Source organism: Falco punctatus, assembly GCF_963210335.1.
Source record: "Falco punctatus genome assembly, chromosome: 5".
Classification (NCBI taxonomy): domain Eukaryota; kingdom Metazoa; phylum Chordata; class Aves; order Falconiformes; family Falconidae; genus Falco; species Falco punctatus.
The window spans coordinates 80,442,964-80,462,819 of NC_137584.1; the positions used below are offsets into that span (position 1 = coordinate 80,442,964).

Consider the following 19,856-nt stretch of genomic DNA (forward strand, 5'->3'; position numbering starts at 1 on the left):
CTACCCTGCTGTCGAAGGGAGGAGGTGTACCGGTATTGCTGCCCCAACTCTGGAGAGCGGGATGGCAGGTGGCGCAGAAGCTATGAGTGCCAGGGCATGACACTGGGGTCATGATGGTGTCCACTTCTATTTACTTGCTATCACTTCTTCCCCCCCACGTAGTGATGCTTCTGTTCACACTGCTACACATCATGCAACACCACCAACTCCAGCAGCTTTGGACAGGGGGCAGGGCAGGGCAGGCAGCTTGTTGAAATAATCAAGCTGCCTTCCTTGCTTATAAATTGCCTGTAAAAATTTCCTTAAATCTGAGTTTTGAGTTTTTCTCTTTTTCCCCTGTAATTTGAAATTGTGTAACAGAGGTAGGCTGTAGCATACTGAACTGCCTGATTCCATCTGAAAGAAGCCTTTGATCTTGGGATATTTTTTGGGATATTTGGTGGATATCCTGGACCAGCAGCCCCTAATTTGGAAGGTGCCAGATCAGATTCATGTAAGTGTGAAAGAGAAAGTAAAGCAGGCTACCTAGACAGCAGTGAGTGCCACAGCTGTTCGGTGGCACATCAGTGCTCCGGCTGAAGCATCCAAAGGCTGGGTTACACAGGAGTCTTGGGAAGTTCCTAAAAGCAATGGATAGAAGAGGGGTAGGTGGACACTAAGGGGAACAAGGCCACTAGATAACAAACCACTCTTGCCAGAAGGAGTTTCTTGGTCTCTGGACAGCAGTGATAGTACCTGTCCACTCTGATGTCTGCCTTAGGCCAACCCTGGACCTGGCTTTGCAATAACTTGTGATGCTTCGTGGTTCATGCAGAAAGAAAGGACAGTGCAAATAAAAGCAGAAACTGCTGTGTGCTTGCTGCAGTGATAAACTGGGGTCATGCTGTAAAACAACCCCAGATTAGTGCCAACTGCATCTGGAAGATGGCCATTTGTCTGGCATCCAGAAAAGCACAGCAAAACTTGTGTAATGACAATTTGCCCTTTAGAACTAGCACAAATTCTTCTGGAGCTGCCTGTAGTTCAACACCAGAAATCGACCAAGCCCAAACCATCTGCTCAGGCATCCCAAGGTCTGGAGTTGTGAGCACACATGCAACTTTGTAGTATTTTATGTTAACACATGACAACTTCAACCCATTGCTGGAGCTGAAACAAGGCACATTTGCCCAGATTTTGTTCATTTTTTTTTGTATTGGTGAGCAGCTGAGCTGGAGACTTAATGTGCTGGACTGCTGTTGTTTTTGCAGTTTTGACTTGGCGCACTAGCGGAGCGATCTGCATGTGGTAAACAAACTGGAAGAGAATAGCCAGAATTTTAGGCACTGTCTTCACTCCTGGCAACTCCAGTCCACTAGTGCAAAATTGCATGATTACTTAAGATGAATGTATAACCATGTGTAAGTTTGGGGATTGTTGTGTTGTTTTACAGGGTTTTTTTCCCCAGAAGCAAAGGCTAAACCAAAGTGGAACATAAAGCTCTGCTGCATTGAATCTTCCCATCATCTTTGCCAGTCAGATCCCCTTGTCCTGGAGGAGGGAGAGGGTGCTTTGTCTTCTCTCCCTTTTTTTTATTTTTAGTTACTTATCCATAATGATTTATTACATCTCCAAAGCCTCTCAAGAGAAAATGTCCTGTGTTGTCCAACAGCCCTCATCCTGCAGCCACTGCAGGAAACACACAGGTGTAGAGAACCTGCCTTCCTGAAGCACTGTTTGCATCTATGGATTGCTTTATTGTGAGCATGTGGTACTTCTTATCTGCAAAATTATATCAAGAGATCACCTCATACATCGGTGACATCTGTGTGCAGGGATGCCAGGGCCCCACCCTGCACACCTCATTACTCGAGCTGCATGCATGTGCTCCTCCGGCTCAGGTGCACTGTGCACCTGGCAGTGGGAACTGCATGCTTCAGTCAGGTTTCATGATGGAGATATTTCATTTGCCTTCAAACAGCACTGCTAAAGAACATGTCTTGTGGAATTTTGATGCTCTGTGTTGCTTTTGTACTGCTTGCTTTGCTTGATGCAAGGGCTTTTGTCCTGCGGTGCCTGGCTGTTTCTACTTGCAGATGCAGAACAGGCTACAAAATTATTTCAATATTACACAATAACTAAATATAAATTTAGCATTTGCAGTTTAATCTACAACATGTAACCCCATCAGCTTTCATACACCCAGTCAGGTAACCTGGTGTCAGCACAGGCTGGGCCAGATAGCACGCAACACCTGAAGCTTTTCTGGAAGACATAAACTTGCATCTCTGCAAACTGTCCTGAGCATAGAGCATGCCCTTCTTGTGGTGCTTGCACCTGCCTCCCTTTCACCTGTATCTTCCCACATTCACCGTGTTTCCCCTCCACACACCCAGCACCCTGCTGGGAAGGGGGCCCTGGCCCTGGCCCTTGCTGTGGCACCCAGGCTGGCGGTTTGCCCTCTGTACTTCGTCCCAGGACGCAATTATCCCCCAGCCCCAGGAGGTGCGGGGTGTCCAGCCTGGGGCTGGCGGGGGGACGCAGTATGTCCCTGCAGCCACGGGGAACGGCGCTGGGCCCCGGGCAGCGCCACGGCACGCAGCCGTGTGTGTCTCCTCACAGCCCCAGCAGGCCCAACTAACTGTCCCTCTTACTAAAAAAGATGCATTTGTTTGGGTCTTCCCACCTTTTACAGATGATCTCACACCGTTTTGGTCCAAAAAGCCCCGTTGTTCAGGAAACGCGGGTTTGGTCGGGCCAAGGCCAGGTAGGGACGCTGGCTGGGACCTCACCCGCGGGAGGCGGCAACGCGCCGCTCTGCCCTTTCAAACGGGGAGCGAATGAATCAGAAACACTGAAACCGCCCTAAAACAGGCCGAGGGGGCGGCACTTCAAGTCAGGATTCGCCCCCTCGCCCTCTCACGGGGCGGCGGGGGGCTCCCCTAATGCCGCGCCGGGCCGGCCCGCAGCAGCTCCGCCCCGGCCCGCCAGTCCCGCTCCTCGCCCGAGGGGGGATCGATTGGTCGCGCCTCTGTTTCGAGGGCAGCTCGGCGAAGTGGCGAGCGCCAGAAACGTCCCCCAGGTGTTCTGCGCGGCCAAGCGGCGTGAAAAACCGCCTCACGCTGCGCCTGGCTCGGGCAGCGCGCGGCGCCCTGCCCCCTGGCGGGACGGGCGCTGAGGGGAGGTCGCAGCCGCCTGTCAGGCGAAGCGTTCATTAAAAGCCTTCGCCGGCGGGCGGTGAAGCCTCTCCCCTGGCGCCCTGGAGCGGGTAGGGGTGAGCTCCCACACGGGCACCGCTCCCGGAGGCCTGGTGTGAAGCAGGGTCAGCACTGGCCTCCACGCCTGCTGGCCCGCCTGCACCTGACGCTGGTCACCGTGCGTCATCCCACGCCTTGGCGACGGCCTCGGCAGCCAAAAGCTGGCCTTGGTGCTCTGTTGTCCAGGGGCTTTGTTCGCTTTGGTTCTGTGAGGCACATCACGCGCTGGGAAATGGCCACAGGATGATAAATATACAGCTCCTCCTTGCAGCCTCAGAGAATGGTGTTGTAAAGGGCAGGGGGGGCTGGGTATGAGAAAGAAGGAAAAATAAACATCTCGGGTGAGGCTGCGGTGCTGCTGCCCTTGCAGCGTGGGTCCCAAAATGTTTCAGCCGTCACCTGAGGGCGGCAAGGAAGATTTATGGTAATTTACTCAAATATCAAGAGAAACAGCTCTGGCAAGGTGGTGTTTTTCCCAGGATGTGGCTCCATCCCTCAGCACACTCGCTGGGTGTGCTAACCCCTCAATTTCCCTAAAGGCTGGGAATTTGGCTATATCATTTGTGGTAGCAAAAAATTGTATTGATGTTTTCTCCTGATCTTTTAATGCCATTTTACTCATTTGCAGACTTTCAAGTGTGGTTGTTCAAATGCTGCTCTTGCGAACCAAATTTCACAAGCTGGTGTTAAAATAATTCACAGAGAAACTTCACTCAAAATTTTAGAAGTAAAGCGTAGGTATCCCTGTACTGGGCTCCCCAGTGAAGAAAATGGTCAGAAAAAAGAAAATTGATACGTGTAAAAAGCTCTGGCTTCCAGTACTTGCACAGTCTCAGGAAAGCTGTGTCCCCCGGTGACTGTTTCCTTTTCTTAAATCCAGGTTCAGGGCAGCAGATTCTTTGGGAAATGGCTTGTACCCTGAACAATAATATGTGAAGAAAATGGTGACAATGAAGGGCTGTTCATACGGATCCTGCAGGCTCTAGTCTGAGCGTGGGCACCTAAGGCCTGTTCATATGGATCCTGTAGGCACCAGCCTGAGCACAGGGTCGGGCACATAGTGCCTCTGAACGACAGCTCTCCTCTGGCTGGAGATTTTCTCTGTTCCAGACCAAGACCAAATTCAAGGACAGAGGCAGGCCATGCTGCAGGCACAGGCCAACAAGGCCTGATGGCCTCCGCTGTCGTGGCCCACGCAGGCCTGGGAAGGAGGCACAGGGCAAGGGGGGCAGAGCCGAACCCCTGGCGCCTTCTCCCGGGATCGGCGGCCCCGGCCCGGTGGGACTCTGCCGAGCTGACTCGGGCGCCATTTCGACAGGCCCCATCCCCGTCCCCGTCCCCTCCCAGGGCCGGGCGGCGGCAGAGGGCGCTGGCTGGGGGCCGAGGCGCGGCCCGCTGGCCGGGAGGAGGCCGACAACCGCAGCCTTATCAGCGTACCGCAGGCCGACTTCGGCCCGGGCCGCCGCGGGTCCCCGGCTGCCGGCCCATGGGCGGCGGCGGCGGTTCGGAAGCGCCTCCTCCTGCCGCAGACCCGCGCGGCGGGGACCGGCTTCAGCAGCAGCAGCGCCGCCGCCTCGGCTCCGCCGCGCCGGACGCATGGCGGGCTACGCGCCGCGCCTGCCCTGGCTGCTGCCGCTGCTGCGGCGGGCGGCGCCGCCCCCTTGGGCTCGGGCCGTGGCCGGGGCCGCCGGCCTCCGCGCCCCGCCGCGCCCGGCCGGCAGGTGCGGGACGCCCTCCCCGCCGCCGCCGCCACTGCGGCCGCCGGGCGCGCCGTCATGCCGCCGCCGCCGCCTCCTCCTGCTCCCGCCCGTGGCGGGCAGCGCCCCGCGCTCGCTGAGCGCCGCGGCGGGCGCGGAGCCGCCGGAGCCGCCGCGGGGGGCTGCGGGCGCCCCGCCGGGCTTCGAGGCTCGGAGGCTGCTGGCCCTGGCGCACCCCGAGCGCTGGAGACTGACAGGTACCGGCCGCGGCCCGGGGCTGCCCCGCCGCCGCGCCGGGGGCCGCCCTGGGGCTTTGTCCGAGCGGGGAGGGGGCGGCGGGGCGCCGCGGGGCTCCCCTCGCCCCGCCCGAGGGTCCCTGGGGCCGAGCGGTGCGGCGGGCCGGGGGTGCAGCCGGGGGGTGGGTCTCGCCCCGCCGCTCCGGTGCCGGCCTGTGGCGCGGGGGCGCAGCCGGAGCGGCCGCGGTGCGGGGAAGGTCGCATTTCCCTCCCGAGCCGGCGCATCTGGCAGTGTCAGAGCGCACCGTGAAATCTCTGAGCGAGCGTTTGATACGTGTAAAAAGCTAAAAACATGCGTTCTCCCCACCTCCTCGCCTTGCCATCTCTTAATTTGTTGTTGTTCTGAAGAGAAGCCAAAAGTTTTGGAAGTTACAGAACTCTTCGGTGTTGCTGGTGGTGTTGGTTAGTGCCTCTGTACGTGTTCAGCACTGGCTCCGCAGGTGGCTGCAATGAATGAACTCTGGCCCAAGACCACGTGCAATGAAGTAAAAATGGGAATCCTAAGGGGTTTTTTAAGAAATAAATTGGAGTTCCTTCTCACAAGAATTTCTTGCCTAAAACCTTTGTAAGATGTTTTGAAAATGGTTTCTTTCTTTTTAGTGTCTACATGTCAAACACCATGGTTGTATAAATTGCCCCCTTAACAGTGATAGTATCAACAACAAAGTAGAAACAAACTTTTCTTGACATTGCTGTTCATGGGATGCTTGTAGGACGATAGTTGTTAGTAAGAAAACACAATCAAATTATTGTGTGGTTTGTTTTTTTTTAAAAAACCACCTTTATTGGTGGATAGCATGTGTGCTGTCATGGTAGTGTGGCCTGTAGGCCTTTGCAAAAACTTGGTTTGTCCCTATGGAATGCGTAAATGGTGTGGGAGAGAAAAGAGGTGAGTTAGGCATGAAGAGGTGGTTCAAGAAATACGAAATACTTTGCACAAGATTTTATTCACTGTCAGTAGTTACAGAGCTTCATTACGCGTTGGCATTACATGGCCAAAATAATTTGGATCCAAATGAGTTTTTATAAGAAAGGATGATTTCTGTGCTGTGAACAGCTGTTTTATGCAGCTAATACCTTTGTCTTGGGCATGCAGAATAAAAGCAGGGGAAAATTGATGGGACAGGGCTGGATGGAAGGGTGAAAAGGCACTATGTTCAGTAAGGCTTCAGTATTGCTCAGGATTATTTTTCTTCATTGGCTTATGAACTAAAATGTAAAAAGCCTTTTGCCAGTAACTTTTGATCAGTCTGTTCAGATTTTGGTGGACTGTCTGATCAGATAGATCACCTGCTGATTTTAAAATTATTTGGTTTTCCCATTGAAATAGAAACAAATTAATCAGTTATTTTAAGGATGGCTTTTAGGAGTCTTTGGCTTCTAACTGAGAACTTAATTTAGTTCCCTTTACTTGGCATTTGCTGTCAACTTGTTTATCACAGGCAGGGTATGGTATACTTGTTAGTATTGTGTGCTGTCTGATGATGGTTTTATCCAAGTTAAAAAACATCACAGTTACTAAAGATTAGGTACATAAGTTTTTTCTTTTGCGATAACAAAATGGGTCTAAATTGAAGGTTAAAAAAACAAAACAAAAACAAACCAAAAACCAGTACAATTTGATGATACTCAATCATTAGGATGGAAAAAATATTCAAATATAATAACTGCTTTTCAACATCCTCTTGGTCTTGGTTCTGGGAGAGGAGTGAATTTATGTAAAATTCTTCTTCTTAATTGACACTCTACTTAAAGGAAAACTTTTGTTGTTGTAATTAAGTGGGAGGATGGAAAAGCTAACAAGGAAGATACTTTGGGTCATTACAGAGTGCAGGAATAACAAATACTGGTAAAATGCCTTGTAAGTGTTTGTAGGGAAATCACATCTGCCCACTGTGTCTAAAATATGTTAAAATATGTTGTGGTTTGTTCCTCTTGCATCTTTGTACTGAGAAAACTAGTCCTTAAAAACTCAGCGTCTCTGGTTCTCCTGCATTCAAAGAAAGACGAAAGTTAATGGTTTCACTGTATGAAACAATAAACCAAGAGCAAAACATGTTAATTTCCTCTTCAAGTCCACTTAACCAGTGACCAAGTGGTGTGGGATCTCTTCTGAGGCTTACAGGTGCTGTTTTGTTCTGCAAGAAAGTTGAACTTTTCCGCATCTTTTGCATTTTTATATAACCAGTAGTTGGTAACATAGGTGTATAGCATTACCACTGTAGGGTGAAGTGATACATACCTCTTCTGTGATTCCATGTGGCACAGGTTGCGATGGTCTGCTCTTGCAGTTGGGCATTGAAATTCACAGTGGCAGAAGGTGAAATAGTTACAGTGATGGCAGTGGAGGCCTGGGGAGCAGAGGTTGATTTATGAGGAAGTTGGCCAAGACTAGGTTCACCCATCTTGGTGCATAAAGAAATGGTGTCAGCTGAGGAGGTGAAGGTGACCAGCTCTAGTTGTGACTGCACCAAAGGAGATGGTCACATCTTGTTTGTACACAGGGACTCTTTACCATCTGCTGGCTCAGGAAGAAGTGATGTGGTCTGGCCAGGAGTTCCAGAGTGCTGGCACGCAGCACCTCTTGCAATGCTTTCCTCACGGAAGGATGTTCTGACCCTCTGGAGGCTCTTGGGAATGAAAATAAGTGTACCAAATACCATACTGTCAAAAAAATATATATATATCAGTGTAATATGTTCCATGTTTCATGACCAGTTACTTGTAGAGCTGGGAATACATTATAAACGGGACATGTGTGTTAAATTTTCTTGTTGTTATTTACAGTGGTAAAAAGATGGCTAATACTACCATGGGAATTCACTCTGTTAGTGGCTACAGTTTTGTGTAATGAAATTAGGCGTTTGTAAATTCTGTAATACCTCCCAGGTTTAACAAAGGAGGGAAGTAATTTCAGGAATTCTTTGGCTGATCCTGTGCAGTCAGGTCAGGTAAACCTGTGTCTTCAGTTAAATTAAGTTCCCGGGGAAGAGGACAGGGCCATTGCTGAAATTGCTGTCTGTGTAAGGCCACAAAAATGCTTTTTCAAAATAACCCCTTTTATTTCCTCCTGCCTCCTTGTTTCTCCCTGTGAGAATCTGTCTGTTGCGCTTTATCCAAACCACACTTGAAGGAACAATAGTTCTATTGAATTGTAAAGTAAGCACAAGGAACTCTGAAATTTTTAATCCGACAGCAAAGTGTGCCTGTTGCCTGTATAACACTGTGCACACTGAGCGAGGTTTGTTTTGTACACAGATCTCTAGGGATGTGCAAGGAATGTTATTTTCTGAAGTTTTATTTTAGAATCTTGGGCATAATTTGTAATAGCTGTTTTGCTGTAGGTTAAAATTTGCCATGAAATCAGATGAGCACTGCCTTATTCATAATACGATTTTTCTTTAAACTTATACCAGGTGATGCACTTTCTCATCCTTGAATGAGAAATACTGGATTGCTGTAGATTTATCTTTTATAGTTTCTAATAGGGGATAAATGGCTGTAAGAACAATTCTTAAAGAAAGGCAATAGAAAAAAAATAAAAATGAAGTGTTGTGCCTAAGACTACCTGAGTTTTTTAGGTGTGTTCTTTGTAATGTAGTTGAGAAACTATTTTAACAGTTCGTTTGCTTAGGAATGATTGAGGTAGTAAGCAACTTGAATTCTTCTGTGCAAGATGCAGATAGAAATGTAGAACACAGCTGTGAGTGGTGCTGCTAGAACATCATGCTTTTGGTTATTTATACTTGTACAATTACTTGAGTAGGAGTATCTTTGAAAACTTCAGTTATTTTAGGAAATTAAATCAGGCAGATAATATGTAGTAGTTAGTTTGTAGTAACATTGAAACGGTTTAGTTTTGAAACTTTTGCTCTTGAATGCATTGCAGTGTGAGTTTGAACATCAGCAGACAATCCACGCGCTGATAATCCATGCACTTATGCTCCCCCTGCCATTTAAAAATTAATTAAAGGTCAGGCAAGTGGTATCTCTCTGAAAAACCAGTTTTCATACACCCATTCCAACACTGACAGCGAGTCACATTAGTTCTGTACTGTGCATAATGGGAAGGAAGCTAGTGGGAGCTGAGGGAGGGCTTACAAGCACTAGAATATCCTCTTTGGAACCTGCATTGGACCCCTGTCTTGTAAATCTTGCTGTTTCTGTCACCCAGTAGCTGGGAAACCTCTGGCCAAAATTTGAGTTCACCTCTCAAGTCCATGTGCGTGGCCGCTGGTTTTTGTTGCTGTATGTAGTTACTGTAAAGTGGTTCTGCTCATCTGAAAGCAGCTCAACAACCACACTTAACTTGAATTTTCTGCAGGCAATTCTTGTGGTTTTAAAATCATAATTCCTATATGTATGGTATATACAAGGGTAACTTACTGATTGTTTTCTCATGTGCAGTGTGCCTTTTGTAGAAATCAAATAGGCTACATGGGTTTTTTTGTTGTTTCTCCACATAGTTTTTTCTTCTGATTTTGTCGATGTTTGGCATGAAACTCACAGAAGGTCCGAACAGCCTTGTAGCTTCACCACAAAAAGTTTTCTTTTCTGTGGCTAGTTGGTGACAGTTCCTTATCTTAAGTTGGTGGGGAACTGTTAATGAAGCTACTTAAGCAAGAAGTTGCAGAAACAGGAGCTGCTGGCCACTGTGATCAGTTAGGTGCTTATAATAATGTCTCAGCATAAGAAGCTGTACTCTCTCTTGCAAACTTACAGTTATTTTATTACTTTCCAACAATTGGTGATGGGAAACTTGGCTGATTTTTATGGCTAAGGAAAATCAGTATCATGAGAAAATACAAGAGAAATTTTAAAATACTTTGAAAGGAATTCTGTTTAAGTACCTCCAAACTGAACTCTAAGAGTGCATAATTAATGATTTATGCTATTTTAACATGTTGTAACAAAATACAGAAATTATTAGTATTTTCCTGCTTTTCTGAGTGAGCTCTATATTTCTGCTGTATCTGGGCTACAGACTAGTGCTTTCTCCTGAAACAGTAGTCCAGGCAAGCTGCTGAAAACATTCAGGGGATTCTAGCTCAGCTATATGAGCCATCCTTTTATTGTGGGTTTTGATAGGACAGTAAGTTTTTTGAAAATAGATAGCATGATAGCATTCTCCTTTCTCCCCACCCTGAAATGCTTTTATTTTTTTTTTTTTGGGGGGGGGGGGTGTGATGAGTTCTGCAAGTATTTTCCACAATGGCAAAAAAAATGTGAAAAAATAAAATTTCAATGGGTTTTTAAACAGGCCTGTTTGCAACAAGCTGGTTTTAGGTGTCTTAAAAAGACTAGTTTGTGGTACTGTATGTATGGATAATAAAGATTGTATCTCTGCTTCACAAGTTCTCAAGAGAAAGTGAAGATACTTGCTTACAGAGTCAAGCCTCCAACTTTGCTTTCGAGCAGAGGTTTTGCACAGCTCTGCTAGGCCTTCTGTGAGGCTGCGTGCCTTGCCACCGCTTCTTCCTCCTCTTCTCTGCAAAGTGGCAGTCTTATTTGCTCTTCCCTTTCTTGGGCTTCCTCAGATCACTGTCTCTCCTCTGCCTGGAAGGGGACTTCTGTTATTAAATATCTTCTCTGACAGCTCTTCTGACAAACCCTCTATAGTCTACTCTGCAAAGGCTTCTTGGTGTTTTGTTCCATGGCAAAAGACTCCTGGCAGGTCTGTCCTGTTTGATCATAGGAGCCTCACTGTGGAGCTATCAAGGATCTATGTCAATCGTGAACACCTCATGACTCAAAAGAGCAGGCTTTTGAGGTGATAGACTTTTTCCATAACTTGCATCGTGTTCTGAGCATGAGGAATTCCACAAGCTGATACTCTGGGGCTTGCTCCTGTGCTGGTATCTTGCTGTGTCCTGCAAACCCTGGACACTGGTCGTCTTCTTGAGATATCATCACAAAGGCATTGTCTGTCTCTCTTGTTTGATTCTGTCCCACAGTAATTTTCTGCAACTGTTAATTTCTCCAAACTTGGATAGTCCTGGTCAGTCAGATGACCCACAGTATACCAGCCTTTGCATGAGCTGTCTTGAAGATATTTTCAGTAAATTGTGCAACTGTATTGTACCAAAGAAAACAGTCTTTGTCATTTGAAAACCTAAACTGCTCTTTTGTGCTTAAAAAAATAACAAAAACCACCACAGATTCAATAACTGCATCAAACTGTCTACAGAAAACCTCTGTAATGATTTTCTATAAACTGTGATCATCACTGGAAACAGCAACTTGCAAGATTTAATATATTGACAATACCTGCAAATTAAGACAACTCCACTGAAAAAGCTAGCAGCTTTCCAAAGTGCACTGGGAATCCAGTATACAGCTGTGCCATCAGACACAAACTGTATTTTTTTCTGAAGACAATATTACGGTTGTTCTTAATAATGTAAGGAGGACGATTCTAAAAGATTCTTCTTGCATAATAATCGTGCAGTCCAGATATCATGTATGAATTTTAACACAGAAAGAAAACCACACCACTCATACCTAAAACTATACAGAGCATCCTTAAATATTCACAGTGTATTCTGGAAGGTGATTCTAGCTTGAAATAAGTATTTGCAGAACTGACTCATCACAGGGTTGATATTAGCCTTTCGACCTCCCTATACTGATGCAAAACAAATTTCTTGTGGGCCAGGGTTCACCAAACAGAAATGGACTTTACCTAACCAATAAATATAAAATTAATCAGTGCATCTTTCTCCCACAAAATAACAGCTGAAGAGCCCAATCTCTGTGCATGCATATGATAGAATGCAGTAGACTTTGTCACTTCAAATACCCTTGTGGAAATTCAGGGTTAAGCTAAAGAAGTCATTATACATTAGAATAAAACTGCACAGACAACTGGTAGAGGACAGACATTCGCAGTTATTGGTAGGAGGGTACTTCTCACAGAGCTTGCTGTCTGACCTGCTAGCCCTGATCTTCAAGTGAAACTAGTAAAATACTTAAAAGTTTCTGGGAGATGACATTCATAATCTTACTGAATAGTGAAAGCTAGCTGCTTTGCCCTGTTGGCTGTGTTACCATGCACTGCCAGACATCATCACCTCATTTTTCTGTCATTCATCCCTGATTGGCTTGAGGGATCTTGATTCATCTGAGATCAAATCCTTATGGATTTCCATTTAAAACAGCTCTTTCTCTAACAGGCTTGCAAGCAATTTTTTGGCTTTTATACACTTCCACATACTGTACTGGCTGAGAATGATGCTCTGGTAAGAACCAGCAAAATTAGAAATTTTCACTCTCTTGGTGGTGGTCTTGTAAACCAGTTTTCTACATGCAACTCTTTGGAGGCACTTAGTCCAGGTTCCGAAGAGAGGTTTCTGATAGCTCTGCCGAGTTATTGCTTGTAAATGTGCTGGTTTATCAGTTGGTGACCAGTTCATTGCCCCCAAATACATCTACCATGAAATGAAGTTGTGGATCTGCTGTCAAGAAGCAAGTCCACATTAGCTTTAACAGAGAGCATGTTGATCTTAATAGTGATAAAGGCATCACCTTGTCTGTGCAGCAATCTGTATTTCTGTGCAAGAAGACAAGCAAAATGTTTGCCTAATGTTTCCAAGAGGATTGCTCAGCTGCTGCTGGAGTCAGCTTGCCTTGTCTTTGCTTCTGTTGCCACTTCGATGTAGCCCTAGTTTTATAAGCTCCACTGATCTGCCTCATGTTTTCTTTATTTTCATCTCATAGCCTACAAAACAGTTTTACTCTTAAAAAACAAAGCTTCCAAAATACACTACTTTGTTAGACGTAGCTTACTCTGTTACCCAGAGAATTATGTGAAACTATTGCTATAAAGTTTACTCTGCCCTTTTTTCTGTCAGTAACAACCTTCATCATTGCTGAAATGTCTTCGTATCTGGTTGCGGAACACCTCGTACTCCTCCCTTTAGCCAGTTATCACGATGACAGCTCTTCTTTGAATGAGGAGATAGAATGACTGCTGATTCCTGTTTCTTCAGTTAGTCAACAGTTTAAAACCAAAGAAACAGAGCAACAGCTTGGCATCTGTACTATTTTCTAGTTGTTCTGCTGGTATTATAATCTAAGTGAGAGTTTCATTTAGGGAACCTTACTTCACATGTGATTTGTGGTTAAATTAAGAATGACAGATATATTGCTTAAGGGGAAGATTAAAAGTGACATCTGGATTGTATAAGCATCTTCAGGATTGTGTTACTCTGATATATTATTGACACTTTGTCTAATGTTTGAGTAGTTTAGTAGTCTTCAGTTTGTTTTGTGAATTCGTGTTGCTTTTAGTTCAGTTAAGGCTGTTGGAAGTGAAACCCATGCTAGCTTCAACGAAGAAGAGCCAAATGTAAATCCAAGCCAGGAAGGCTGTACCGCTAGACAGAGACATATGAGATTTTTAGCCATATGGTCCTCTTCCTTCAGTGAATATTTATATATACAGTTCTTATGTCCAGTTCCATCCCTAACTGAGAGATTGTCTAGATTAGCGGAGACTGAGCTGCCATGCAGCACCGTGCTTGTAAGCAATGCTTTTGACCATTTCCAGCTTCCTCACAGACCAGCTTTTTCTGACAGGAGATGACCTGGCTTTTGTTGGATTTTTTCCTGATGTTTCACATCTTGAATACACCAATGCAGCCAGCCTGTTAATGAGGTCACTCATTCTTTACCAAGTTTTAGCTCCTAAATAATATGCTTATGAGATGTGGCTATGGCATGGATCACGTAAGTTTGCAGCAGGAAGCCTTTCCTTTTCTGCTCTGGCTTCTTATTGTTTCTGTATCTTCAAGTTAAAAGAGTCCTTTATCTTTCACATGCGTACTGGCCTGAATGTAATACAACGCAAAGATCACAAACCAATCTTGAGTAAGAACCACAGGCTGCAGGTTGGGTGCAAGGGCAAGGCTAAAGCTTGTTTGGGCGGTGCGTGGAGCTCTCTCAGGACCGCTCTGGGGCACTGCAGTGAAGGTGCAGGGAAGCGTTTGCTTCAGGTGGTGGCAGGTACACGGGTTTTGTACCCTGAATTTTTCATGATAAATGCACACCTGTATTTACACTTCAAGTGAAAACTGAAACAAAGATTTCCACTGCGTGTGGAGGTGGTAAGAGGCATCAAACCATCTGTGAGTGATGTTAGAAGTATTGCTTACAGCAGTGTGCTGCTGGGGAGCTCTCTGCTGTCCGTCGTAGAAGGGAGACAAGAAGCTCAGCAGAATGGAACTAAAACTCGGGCAACTTCAGGATTTTCAGTACAGTGTCTTTTTCCCTTTAAAGGCATTACCTGCTAGTAGTTTTCCTTTAGCAATCCTGTGAATGTTACTTTAAGTGTGGGGTTGGTTGTTGGAAAACTATGCTGTATAAATGGCATTGTTTGTTGTGGTTCAGTGGTTTTCATATCAAGTTTGTTCAGTTTTCAGTTAAGATGGGTTTTTTTTCTAGCTCTCAGCCTTCCAAGTTTGGCTTGCCTTTTCAGAATCAAGCTGTGTTCTTGGCTCAAGAAATTTCTTTGTAGATTAAAGTTTAAAAGGCTAAGTCTTGGTCCAGTGCGATTTTCATACTCTGTGATAACAGCTTCAAACAGTTACACAGGTTATTCCATGGGTGATCTTGCAACTGGAATTCAAGAGCTCATCAGCAAATGTACTTCTAATTCAAACTTACGCTAGTTTTCTTTTAGACCAACAACAGTAAAGCATAAACCAAAACAAATTATATAAATTTTGCCAGTCAAGAGTAAATCAAATGCTTTTTTGTTGGGTTTTCTTCCCCAATAAAATTGCATGTTTTAGACTATTCTCAAATCAGATCTTTATTTCAGTCCAGTGTTACCTTCCAGAAAAAAATGGAAGCTTTAACAAGGAAGTAACAAGCATGAATAACAAAACCCAAACCAAACAGGAGTTGAGGGGTTATGCATGAGATAGAGAACAATAACAATTACCAAACTTTCCATAAGGATGACATCTGTGAAAAGTTAACCTTGTTGGATGGTGGTGTGGAAGGTTATACGAGAGAGGCAATTGCAGGGCTGTCATAGTATACAGAGGCATTCAGGTTCTGAAAATGTGCCTTGCCTAAGTTACTTTATACAGTGACTTAAAATATCCCATTCAGAACTGGACCTAAGAGTGCTGATTATTTAATACTGGCATTCACAAGCTTAATAGACATTTCAATTGAAAAATTATTTCATATGTGCTATTAATAACCTTGCAAATTCAGAGTAATTTCTGTTTCCTTTTCCATGTTGATTTGCAGCTGCTGTTGGCTTTCTGACAGTTTCCAGTGTCATTACCATGTCAGCCCCTTTCTTTCTGGGGAAAGTTATTGACGTTATTTATACAAATCCCAGTGAAGACTTCACTGACAGCCTGACCAGCCTGTGTGCCTTGCTGAGTGGAATCTTTTTATGTGGTGCTGCTGCTAATGCTATTCGTGTCTACCTCATGCAGACTGCAGGTAAGAACAGAGGCAAAAAGTGGTACCAAGTCATCTCTTTTCACAGAGTGAGGATATCTAATGATCTGAAATAAATTCTTGGCACTGGCTGAGAGATCCTCTTGGAATCAGTAGCTTTTTTTTACCAGATCAAAGGTAAACTAATAGTGCAAAGATAAGTACGTTGGAATAATTGTTCATTTTTATTTACTGTTACATGACACCTTCAAGTTTGCTCTCTTCTGGTATATTAAAACTCTGTAATGTGACTTGTTCAGTGCTACATAGTCCTCTGATTTTTATATTGTCAGTGTCTGTGTAAAGTCTTGTGTGCCGTGCTTGACTGACTTCTGTTTCTGACAGGACAAAGAATTGTGAAACGTTTGAGAACAGCTATGTTCTCCTCTATTCTGAAGCAAGAAACCGCTTTCTTTGACAAGACCAGAACAGGAGAGCTGATAAACCGCTTATCTTCAGATACAGCCCTTTTGGGCCGTTCGGTGACTGAAAACCTTTCAGATGGGCTCAGGGCAGGAGCACAAGCATCTGTGGGGGTTGGAATGATGGTAAGGTCGTCTCTTCCCTGCTTGTCACCTCCTGTAGTTCCGAGTTTGTTTCAGTTCTGTTAGGTAATGTATGAATATGATTCAGTTCAGAAACTGCTATGTGTTCTTGGATAGAAGTGTATTTCACTGGTTATCCACAATAACTTTTGTGTACTGCATTGCAATGGATGATGTGGCTGTAGCCACTTGATGTTTAGTCACAAGCCAAAGTATTGAGAATGAAGGTTTGAAATGAACTACTGTTGCTGCCTGAATTTGTCAAGCAAAGCACAGCAGGCAAATAGCTTAACTCTATTCTTACTGAAGATATTAAAATCAGTGATAACATTCCCATGGCTGTAGGTAAAATAGGGTGTGAAGGGACTGTTGTAAAAGCCATTGAAGTGCAGTGCATCAGTTAATGTACCTTGGTGGTCAGTTCATCTACATAAAAATCTCACTTGCCTTGATGTTTTTTGTGGCATTAATTTTGTTACGATATTCTGAGAAAAGATATGTTGGTGGCAGTTATCTTAAAGCGGGTCATTTCTGCTGTCTACTTGGAGTTAAAACCAGCAAAAATTCTCCTCATAAAAATAAGCTTCCAATATTGACAGTTATTAGAAACTGTTAAGAGTTTCCACTATGAAGCTTTAAAGCTTTAATACTTGGTCACTGATAAGAGTTATGGCTTTCTGTATTTATCTAAGCAAATAAGAGTCTGAGGTTTTATCTTACCATAAATTAAATGGAATAGCTTTATGTAAGGCATTCTGCTCAGAAATACTGCCATGATACTGTGTTAAAAGGTGGACTATAAAAGCTTGCCCCGAGTGAATAGATTATTATGAAATAATTATAAAACCTGTCAATTAAGTTGATTTTGAATTTTTCTAGAGATTTTTCTTTTCATGATTTCAAGATGAAATGAAAACACATTAGATCTAATTTCAATAAACCTAATGAAAATAACCTATTTAGGAGCTTTGATGGTTGTTACAAGTGATAAGGTGTTGCAACAGTAAACAAAAAGTAAATTAAATATATCCATTATTCCAGGTTATGAACATTTATGGGTGTAGGGAGCGCAGGTGACTCCATCTGTTCCTTGGTTACCCAGAAGGAGTGTATGATATTTCTCCGCTCAAACTTACTGTATTACACCATCTATTTAAAAGCTGGGAAAGTGCTTTAGCAACTATGTAATAGCTTATGTCTTTCATCCCCAAGAGATTTCCTGGTAGGCCTGTTTACTGGCAGGTTAAAATACTCAGCTAAACCACACAGTGAACCAGTGAGAAAGCTAGAACTGAAATCCAGACCACTTTGCTTATAATCCTTTGTTCTAACCACAGGATACATCCCTAGTGCTGTGGAAGAATGGATATTTTGCCTGGAAGAAAGAAAATATGATAAATGAAAGCATGGCAGCACTAAATTACAATCCTACTAGCTTTAGAAAACTCTAGCAAGGGAAGTTGCACTCCAGTATTCCAGCGGTTATTTTTAATCTGAACACTAACCCCTAACACATACCTTTTTCTTGTAGTTTTTTGTGTCTCCCAGCCTTGCTGCGTTTGTTCTGAGCATTGTGCCACCCTTGGCTGTCCTGGCTGTGATTTATGGAAGATACTTGCGAAAACTTACTAAAATAACCCAAGATTCTCTTGCAGAAGCAACACAGGTGATGTTTTAACAGATGCTTTCTAGTTAACATCAAAGTTGCTCTAGTGTATTTAGGTTAATATCTCTGAAGTTACAGATCTTCTGAAGATAATTGTACTGTTCATTGCCCTGAGCCATGCTGAGCCTGTAGTTTTGCACCTGAATAGTATGAAAGGTAAACATCAGTAACACTTATTCATAGATCTCAAAACCAACCATGCTTTGGTGGTCCTGAACAATATCATGTGGAGGTACCAGATGTTGAGAATTTGGAAATATAGGAAAGGATTAGGCTTTAGCTTTGTGAGATCATTAAAAAAACCAACAAAAAACCTATGAAGTCCTGTGTAATTTGGTACCTGGATCTGAAAAACTTGTCTTGAACCATGGTTATGAGTTTGAAACCATCGGAAGCATTCTAATGGATCCATTTTTTAAGAAAACTTTGCTAGCAAATCCTTCTCTGGAATTAATTTTTGATGTTTGACTTTACCGTCAGCTCTTGAATGTTTGTGAGGCTTGATATTTCTTAAACTTCACTGGGCACCTCAGCACATAGCCAGGTATTTGGGAGGAAAGTAGAGGAAGCCGTTGTAGCTAAAGAGGCTGTTGTAGAGGGGCCTTGTTGTGTTGCTGACTGCTCTGACACATAGCAAAGTGCTAGCAGAGAATAGTAGTGATAGTGACCTCCTCACAGGCTGAGGGTGGGGAAACATTATTAAAAAGCACAGAAATATAATTAGGAAACATGTAGTTAAAATAACCACAGTTGTCAGCTGTTTTAAACTTGAGATGTCCTTTGTTAGGACTTTGCAAATTGACTCTGCAAAAGGAAGATTAGCTGTCTTCTGTTTATCTTCCTCATCCTGTGCTGAAGGGAGGCTCGTGCCTTTGTGAGCCAGGTGTGGGACTTCACATGAACAAGCAATTTTAATGTCCCATTCAAATCTTCATGTTGAATGAGGGATGGAAGAAGGACAATTGCATTTTTATATTGTATTTTTACTCACAAAAGGGGGCCTTGTTTTTTGTAAGACCGTTACAGTGTTATGGTAACCATATATATATATGGTTATGTAACCAAATAATTGGTTACAGTTGAGTTAATTTTAGAATCAATACTTTGCTGTTTAGCAGTTAAAAATAAAATACTGAGTTGAAGTGAGACATTAGTAGTTGAGTTAAATTAATTCCCAATGTTGCTTTGATCAAGTGAGTGGAATTGTTTCAGGAAATAACTGCAGGCTTTCTTGCATGATTTAGCATAGAATAGAATATTTTTAATTTTTCCCCTTGCCACATTGTTATTGCAAGTTATTGTGAATAATAATTATCTTATGTGTGTTGTTCACATCAAATTAAGGTGGGTTTTTTTGACCCTACTTTTATATTCTTCTCTCTCTGCTAATACTTAAGGCAATCTCAAAGTTCTTAAATTGCCTGGGCATGCAGGTTACTTTTAACATAGTAGAATTTAAAAAAAAAAAAAAAAGGAGTGAGGGGGGAGAGGAGGGCATGAGAAATTTTCCACTGGTATCCAAAGCAATGTATGTGAACTTTAGCTTAGTGACAGTGGTTTAACTTTCAAATGTTCTGTAATATGAACGTTCTAAATTGTGTGTCTGTGTGCATTTGTTTTCTTCTTTGCTTTAATGTAGTTAGCTGAAGAGCGTATTGGAAACATAAGAACAGTTCGAGCTTTTGGGCAAGAAGTGGCTGAAATGGAGAAATATGCAAATAAAGTTGATTATGTGCTACAACTGGCTAAAAAAGAGGCACTAGCTCGGGCAGGCTTCTTTGGAGCAGTAAGTGTTTTTTGATGAAAGTAAACCAACCATGTTATGCCAAGTGTCAATTATTTTAAAATTCATTAAAATACTTATAAATCTGCAAGTAGATGAATTGAGTGCAAACAGAACCTACATCAAACTGTGGGAAGACTGAACTTAAATCAGTCTAAATTGCTGTGAAACTCCA

At 43.8% G+C, this 19,856-nt stretch overlaps 1 protein-coding gene across 2 annotated transcripts in view; it reads left to right on the forward strand.

The window, feature by feature from the left end:
• Positions 1–4,098: 4,098 nt before the first annotated feature.
• Positions 4,099–19,856, forward strand: part of ABCB10 (ATP binding cassette subfamily B member 10) — a 28,319-nt gene continuing 12,561 nt past the window's right edge. The window contains exons 1-5 of one of the 2 annotated variants that reach the window (XM_080388878.1): positions 4,099–5,190; positions 15,490–15,690; positions 16,033–16,235; positions 17,764–17,898; positions 19,538–19,684. In XM_080388878.1, the coding sequence (XP_080245004.1) occupies positions 4,833–5,190; positions 15,490–15,690; positions 16,033–16,235; positions 17,764–17,898; positions 19,538–19,684 (1,044 nt within the window). In that variant the 5' untranslated portion in view covers positions 4,099–4,832. Of the gene's footprint in view, positions 5,191–5,235; positions 5,705–15,489; positions 15,691–16,032; positions 16,236–17,763; positions 17,899–19,537; positions 19,685–19,856 lie in introns of those variants that run through there. The other variant, XM_080388879.1, reaches the window with a different exon arrangement.